This window comes from Anopheles gambiae, chromosome 2 (assembly GCF_943734735.2).
Source record: "Anopheles gambiae chromosome 2, idAnoGambNW_F1_1, whole genome shotgun sequence".
NCBI classification, from domain to species: Eukaryota; Metazoa; Arthropoda; class Insecta; order Diptera; family Culicidae; genus Anopheles; species Anopheles gambiae.
This window is the reverse complement of record NC_064601.1, coordinates 16,853,133-16,860,958: the sequence shown is the minus strand read 5'-3', so window position 1 is coordinate 16,860,958 and position 7,826 is coordinate 16,853,133. Positions and strand designations below refer to the sequence as shown.

The window sequence follows — 7,826 nt, the reverse complement described above, 5'->3', positions numbered from 1 at the left end:
CGGGCCGTCCAGCTCGCCCTGCTCGCCGTTGCTGTACCGCAGGCTGTCCAGGGCGCCGCGCAGCGACGACTCGAGGGAATGTGTGTAGAACTCGGCCGCCTCCGGACAGTACACGATCTCGCGTATCTTCGAGCAGACGTCGGCGTACTCGTGCGGGTGCGCGTGCTTCATCGCGAGCGAGACGGCATGCAGTTTCGCCAGCTCCTGGGTGGGGATTACGAGACAAAATTAGTCCGTTGCAAAGGTTGGTTTTGATTCCCCCCCCCCCCCCCAGCAGACTTACCTTCATCACCGCGATGCAGTGCTCGTAGCTCAGCCCAACCCGCCGATCGAGCATGGCGTACCCGCTCGTGGTCAGATCCTCCAGCACGATCCGATCGCCGTGCTCGTCGCTGCCGGCCGTCACGCACTTCGGGTACGGCAGATCGTACGGCGATATCCGCTGCAGCACCGGGACGATGCTCGCGTACGCGGTGATCTCGTTCTCGAACGCGGCATCGCACCGGAACAGCCGGCGCCGGTTCGGGTTGGTGATTTGACGCTTAAAAATCAGCGAAATTGTAAACACTGTGAAAAGGGAGAGGGGAGAATGGTTTGGCAAACGATTAGAGCAGGCCACTGTGGGTATTGCAACCGCTACGCAGTAGGGCGGTGGGATTAGCGCACAAAGCGAGCGCACAGCGCGAGTGACGCACGCATCGACGAGCGCACGCAGTGACGTTTTGGGCGCACGATGCGCAATTGTGCGATGCAGCGGAGATGCAGGCATTTTCTAACTCCGACTCACTGCTTCACTGACTGACTCGAATCGGCAATGCCAAAGCAAACTTCGGTGGTGAATGAATCAATTGCTCGGGCCAGCCTTCGTCCGCTGCGCGTCAGCCACCCGCGTGCGTACAACCGCACAAATAAGCCGATGCGCTTTAACCTATTTAAACGCGTCCGTTGTGTGCGCCGCCACTGATACCGCTACCCAGTCGGCAAAGTGGGTTAAGCTTAGAGAAAACCTTGAAATAAATTTCGTCCGCTCACGCAGCGAGGTGGACGGCAAACTGCCCGGACAAGCCCCCGCCCCCCCCTGCGTTTTGCAGGGAGAGAAAGAAGTTGCAGAAGCGGCGGCGCTACGCGGGGGATGAACTAGTTTTGGTGCACATATGCAAACATTAATCTTGCGCTTTGAATGCCAAACGGTGGATGTAATAGAAAAAAAGAGGGAGAAAAACGCCTCGGTGCCCGCGTGGCTTCCCCTTTTCGTGGATCGATAACACCGGGTGGGGTGCCGCATGGGGTTTGAGGGTCTTGCGTCCTGCTTGTACTTGCAGTTGCACTCCCGATGCAGCATGTGCAGGTGGTGGGGTTTGCCAATGGGTGGTTCTTCAATGGAAGTGGTTTTTCTTTTGCTCCTTTTCTTTCGCCATTTTCCTTAAAGAACAAACAAAGCCAAAGCAATTCCGTGTTGGCCTATTTTTTGAAAGGTAGAAGGTTAAAGATAAACGAAAAGATTAAATTCTATTTTTAGTGCACTAATACCAGCAAAGGTCAGCGAGTCGCACAAGCAGAAAATTTCCAGTTTCTTTCTAAAAATTTCCATACCGAGTTCGAGTGACTGGTTCGACCCCGAATGACTCATCTGGGCTGCTGGTGGAATCGTTAAAACTTCCAACCCCCCCCGCCCCCCCCCCCTCCCCCCCTCCTGCATGGTTCATATCGAACAAATGCAGCGGGCTACTGGCGCCAAACCGAGGTCGTTGCATTTCACTGCCATTGAATCACACACCCGTCCGTGTGTGTGTGTGTGTGTGTGTTTGTATGTGTGCCAGTGCATTGTTATTTGTCGCTTCCGTTCCACCGCCGAACTTGACATTGAAAGAAAATTCGCTCCTGCTCGTAGCGGAACCGCCGCTTGTGTGCGCGAGAGGAATCGATTTCTCGCCAAGACCTGCATCAACACCGTGCGAGAACGAATTGCATTTGCGCGGGCACCAGCCGTACAGAGGAAGCAAACAGAAAGGGTTCCCTTTTTTTTTTTTTTTAAACGGCACATTGCACCCGAAGGCCATTTAAAACTGTGCTTTCTTTCCCGTGCATTCGTGTGTCCCTTTCACGCAAACTTCAAAAGTTACTGGGCGTCTCCACCGCGGTGCATTTTCTTCGCGAGCCAAGGAGGTGTGCAGAGTGAGGAGTGTAGTGGTAGTAGTAGTAGTAGTGGAGGTGATGGGTAAGAGAGCCTTCCTCTTCCGCCCAATGCACATTCTTTACGGTGTGAAAACCCGGCTCTATCTGCACGATGCATCCCGCCCGCCCACACAAAAAAGGGGGAAGGAAACCCCCCCCCCCGCGTTGTTATTGCACCCGGTCGATGATGTTGCACACCGGTGGGTTGTGTGAACTCGTGCGATAGAGTGCAATCGAGTGAGAGAGAGAGAGTGAGAGTGAGAAAGAAAGAAAAGCTCCCGGTGAAGGTCGGTCATTGCTCAACTTAGAACTTGGGTGGCCGCGGTTAGGTTGTGTTCTACGTGCGAGCCGACGCGTTCTTTTGGCCACTCACACAGCTGCACTGGTGTTGTGCGGTGGAATGTAAAATCACACGTACAAGAAGGGGGCGATGGGCTGAAGCAAACAAAAAACAACACACTCACACACACACACGCAGTCACACAAAAAACGGTTTCATGTTTCATGTTTTAAAATTCAAACGAACATTTGATTTGTTGTTACTCCACACACTCACACGCACGAAATTCCCTCTTTTTTCCCTCTTCAAATCCTCCAAACTTCACTTACCGTGGTTTCGCCCGTCGACCGATTTCGCCTTACAGTGGGCCTTTACCCGCTTGATGATCGACATGTAGTTGTCGCCCTCCCGGCTGCCCGGCCCGCAGTCGACCAGGTCGACCGACAGCGTCTGCCACAGGCCCGCCTTCTGCTGCATCCGGATGATGTCGACGATCGTGTCCTTCCGCTCGATCATGTACACGTCCCGATCCTCGTCCACGTACATGCCGACCGCCACTTCTTGCTTCATCCTGACGGCTGTGCGGGCTTGCATGTGAAGGCGGCGACGATAGGGGGGAGAACGGGGGCTTTTTGTTTGTTCGTTTGTTTTCTGTTTGTTTTGGGGCAAGTTCGCTTCAACCGGAATCGCTTTTGCTTTTGCTGGTCTTTGCGGGTGGGTGTGTTTGTGTTTATAAAGCCACACTTGCCTATTTCGCTTACCACACACTTCACTCACTCACAGGTACACGCACACGCATCAAAATTACGCAAAATTAACTCACACGCACACACACACACTGTAGTGTGTAGTATTTTGGCGGTTATTGCTGCTGCTGCTCAATCACTCACCGCTAAAGAGAGAGAGAGAGAGAGTACGCACAAATGGACACGGATCCATGGATTACTTGGATGCATGGCGAGTTTGTGGGGGGTTGTTAGTGTGTCTCTTTACACTCCCCCCTGTAGTTGCACCGCTTTCGAACGCTTTAAATGCCATCAAACGGAAAGTGCAACCGACACTGGCACGGTCCGCGGTGCTGTGTTTGCGGGTGTGCGGAATGGCCGTGTGCACCGAGGCGAGCGCACACACCGCGCCAACCGAGAACGAAACGCACACACACACACACACACACGCAAGCATGCACACACTCCACGTCCTTGACCAACGACAATACGTCACGCCGTCGTGTGGGACATCACAATTTCACTCACAGCACAGCCTCACCGAACGAAGGGGGAAACAAAACAGCAGCAAACCGTCGTCCCGAACGGGTGCGTTCACGTGTGCCGATTGTACCGTACTGTTCCAGGCACCAGTAACTACCACTACTACCACTACTACTAGCGAACGGGGATGCAACTACACCAGCAAAGCGGAGACCACGGCCCCGAACGACGGTACGGCCGTCAAGTACGAGAGGGAAAGTGCACACCACCGGCCACGGAGGCTGACAGCGAAGTGTTTATTATTGCATCCACCGCCGATGGCCGAAGCCGAAAGCGGCGAAGCTTTGGCAGGGCGAGCCAGCGCACACACTCACACACACACACGCTCGTGCATTCGTAGTAGGCAACGACGATGACGATGGCTGGCGAGAGCGGCGGCGGCGCAACACACAACCGAAACGCGCCACAGCGAACGCAGACCCAACTGCGGGTGTACTTAGCGCATTTCGGTAGTGTGTGCTTTATCGCCGAGCGGCCGAGTCGAATACACACACACACACACGCACGCTCTCTTCGCCGTTCCCTCTTCCCCCGCTCCCGCACCACAATAACCCACTTTTTTCGGTGCTTTTGCGTGTGAGTGTGTATGAGAGAGAGAGAGAGAGACCGACGGGTTTTTTTTTGCGTGCGATTGCTTTCCCTCGGCCTGCTTTGTTCACCGGTGCGTGAATTGTGCGTAATGCCGCGCGCATCGTGACATTCACGCCGCGCGCTTCGTTATCGCAGGGCAATGTGGATTAAGGAGTGAAGGGGTAGGATGGTAGTGAGAGATGTATCAAAAAGAGAGACAGAGAGAGAAAGAGAGAGAGCGAGAGAGAGAGAGAGAGAAAGAAAGAGATTGAGAGAGAGAGAGAGAGAGAGAGAGAGAGAGAGAGAGAGCAAAAAAAGGGGTTTAATCTGTGGTTTTGATTAGTAAACTATGAATAAACGTCCCACGAAAGCCACGACTGGAAAACCGGACCGGAGAGTAGTGTTCTTCCCCCCTTCCCCTGTGTGTACATACGTGTTGCGGGGTTGCGCGTGTGTGCGTGTGTGAATCTGAACCACCGAAACCATCAAACCACGTGCGTCCTTGAAATTACACGGAGAGGGCATCGAACGAAAACGGTGCGCCGCACCGGTGCGTTGCCACTCTGCACGACTGCGCTGGACAGCGAGCGCTCTCTCTCTCTCGCTTCTTTTCCCGCGTAAGCGTGCGTCTCACATACACACTCTCTATCTCTCTCTCTCTCTCTCGCACACGCTTGATCTCCACCGCGTGTTTGGCGCCGTTAGACGCCGCGTTGTTAGCGGGCATTATGTACGCGTGTGCGTGCGTGTGTGTGTGCATCAAATGCACTTGACTTCAATACGAGAGCCACATTCTTGGACGCGGCGCGGCGTCTCACCCCACCCACCGGACGATCGGAGCGACCTGCCGTGGCGCGATCGCAGGTCGGCGAGGTCTGTTCACCTTCGCCGTGTCGACGATCTCACATCAATCGAAATCTCCTCAATGTATCCGTCGGTGTGTGTGTGTGTGTGTCGGTGTGTGCTTTTGGTAGTAGGTGTCATCTGCACCCTCCTCCGTTCACCACCCCGGTCATCCTCCCCTGGCGTTTACTTCCTTGCCGTGACCTTCCCCGACCCCACAAACAGCCCGAAGGGGTGGTTGCTGGTTCCGTTTTGGGGGCAATGTGGGAATGTTGTTTATCTTTCACGTGTGTGGCATAGAAAGCGAGCTTTTTGTTGTTGTTGTTTTGTTTGTTTGTTTGGCTGTATCGTTGGGAAACGCTGCCATTCTTGCGCTCTTGCGTTTGTTTGTTTGTTTGGGGCCGGTCGGGGGTCTAATGCGTCTTCTGCTTCTTCTGCTTCTTACGCTTTTACGGATTAGCGAAGGGAGGAAGCGAGCAGCTCAGCGGGTGTGTTTGTGTGTGTGTGTTACATGACATGGTGGCCACCTTGACATTGGGGCCTTGAATGTCACATTTCTAAGTGATCATAGCCAGAGCCACTCGCCGCACACAAACACACACACACACACACACAGATACACACCGGTTGCTGGGATGCTGTGGTGGGCCGGTCGGTCAATGTCGTTGGCGCTTTTGGGAAAGCTTCGACCACTTGGCCCCACTTGCTGCTAGTAGTTTTCCTTTAAAAAAGTGGGAAATGGAAGGTCAATGTACTGTGATGGTAAAGACTTACAGGCGAACGGCGCCTTAGCAGCGCCCTGGCGGCTCAACTAGACTGATGGTAATCACATATCATCACCCTTGGGGATAGCTTTCCGAAACCCGAACCGAAATGTCACGGAGCAGCATCGTGGGCACAAAAGCCCTTGACCGGCCAAAAGGTTACCCGAGCCTGGGCCTGGTGGTGGTGTTACGAAATTTGGAGAACGCTCTAGAAACAGGTTCGCTGCGACAGTCGGACAGCCCCCCTACCCACCCCGAATGCCTGGGATGGTTGGGAAGTTTCTGACTTTTCGGGCGTCCTCTTTGCCCCTGTGTTTCGAGCCTCCCGGGCCGGTCTCAGGCTCCGGTCCTAACTGTTGACCCCAAATCGGTTGTACGCGCTTGACCCGCAGTGCGCCATGTTGTGTCTGGTCAGGGACTGCCAGCCTCGGCGATGGTGCAACGGCTGCAATACTGCCCCGAGTGTCCTGGCTGTTTGCCGTTTTTGCAACGCATAAGATTGAAGTTTCGTTTTCTTTTCTTTTTCTTTTCCTTTGTCACCCGCTGTAAATCTCACCCCAAACCGGCCTAGCCTTGAAGGAATGGGGTCAGCGAAGCTTTTTGAATGTGCAATGTGCGACGCCACTGCGCGGCGCAAGCTTTACTTTACTGGCTGCACGGGGGAGGCTCTACGGTGCAGCGATTGGCAATTTGCAGTCTTCCCCAGGCACCCAGACACCCAATTATTATTCATATTGAGCGTGTGCGCGTGCGCACACACACACACGCATGATGCAATCGGTTTAGGGAAGATTGATTGTGCTGAAAAGAAAGTTTACGTGACATTCGTAATTGCGCGAGCGCGAGCGCACGCGCGTGCGCGCCGCCAAATCCGCAACCGCAACAGGATGGACTGGCGGCGAAATTATGTCACCCCCCCCCCCCCCCCCCCCCCCACAGACATGCGTGTGGTGTCGCGTTGCGATTGCATAAATGGCCGATATGGTTTGGCAATGTTTTGTGTGGCATGTCCCGGGGTTTCTGCCGTCTCTTTGTGCCACCGTGGTCGGCGGGAGAAGAATTGGGTTTGAATAAATTTCTTTAAAACAATACCAATGCTGCATGTAATCGGTGCTGTGCGCGAATAATAAATAATTTGGAAATAGCCCATAATGGGACGAAGTCGTCTGGTCGTGCTGTTACCATTTTGATTTCAACGCGACTACCCCGAATCATTGTCCAAAAATGAGAGCTTTTTCTTCGATCGGCAATGAAGATCTTCCGACATGAACGATCGCGAACACTATCCTTCACTTATTGCTCACACAAAAAGATGAATTTCCAATTTCCGATTTCTTCTTCAGGGTTGAGGCCGAGCAGTAGTAAACACTGTTAGTAGCAGGAGATGGAAGAGTCCCGTGTGATGCCGCACCCAGATAAGAACCACTGTTACTCACTGGTTACACCCGTCCGGCACTAGCAAACGCACAAACAAGATTGACTGGATGGAACGTTCCCGCTGCCTCAAATATAGCTACTCAGCCCGGGGAAACAAATAGTTCTAACGAGCTGGCGTAGCAAACACGCTAGTTTCTGTACAACTGTTTACGGTAATCGATGCTGTTGTAATTACAATTTACCAAAACAAAGCCCTTTTTGCAACAGGTCGGTGCAGGTTTTGCCTACTACCTTTACGGCCCTTTGGCACGGCGCTGGATAATGTTTCGGGGTCTGGCCTGGGTTATGAGGTTGTAAAAAGTAAAATAAAATATAATTAAAGCAGTAAAGTTGTCAGCTGTAAAATTTGTAACAAGCGATGATTAGTAGTGCTGAGAGCGTTTTAAAATCATCTCCATTTTGATGCTTACTTTGCAGATAACACGAGTTTGCTAATTACTCGCTAAGGATAATTTTAAGTAGTCTATGGTAATGCTTTTATGAGACAGC

The 7,826-nt window shown here is 53.0% G+C and overlaps 1 protein-coding gene across 4 annotated transcripts in view; it reads right to left on the bottom strand.

Moving 5' to 3' along the window:
• The window catches only part of LOC1269375 (uncharacterized), a 9,028-nt gene extending 1,474 nt beyond the window's left edge, over positions 1 to 7,554 (bottom strand). The window contains exons 1-4 of one of the 4 annotated variants that reach the window (XM_308006.6): positions 7,337 to 7,554; positions 2,785 to 3,347; positions 284 to 567; positions 1 to 204 (exon numbers count right to left, since the gene is read on the bottom strand). The exon at positions 1 to 204 is cut by the window's left edge and continues 1,474 nt beyond it. In XM_308006.6, the coding sequence (XP_308006.5) occupies positions 1 to 204; positions 284 to 567; positions 2,785 to 3,049 (753 nt within the window). In that variant the 5' untranslated portion in view covers positions 3,050 to 3,347; positions 7,337 to 7,554. The other 3 variants (XM_003436000.2, XM_061643438.1, XM_003436001.2) reach the window with 3 other exon arrangements.
• Positions 7,555 to 7,826: the final 272 nt, after the last annotated feature.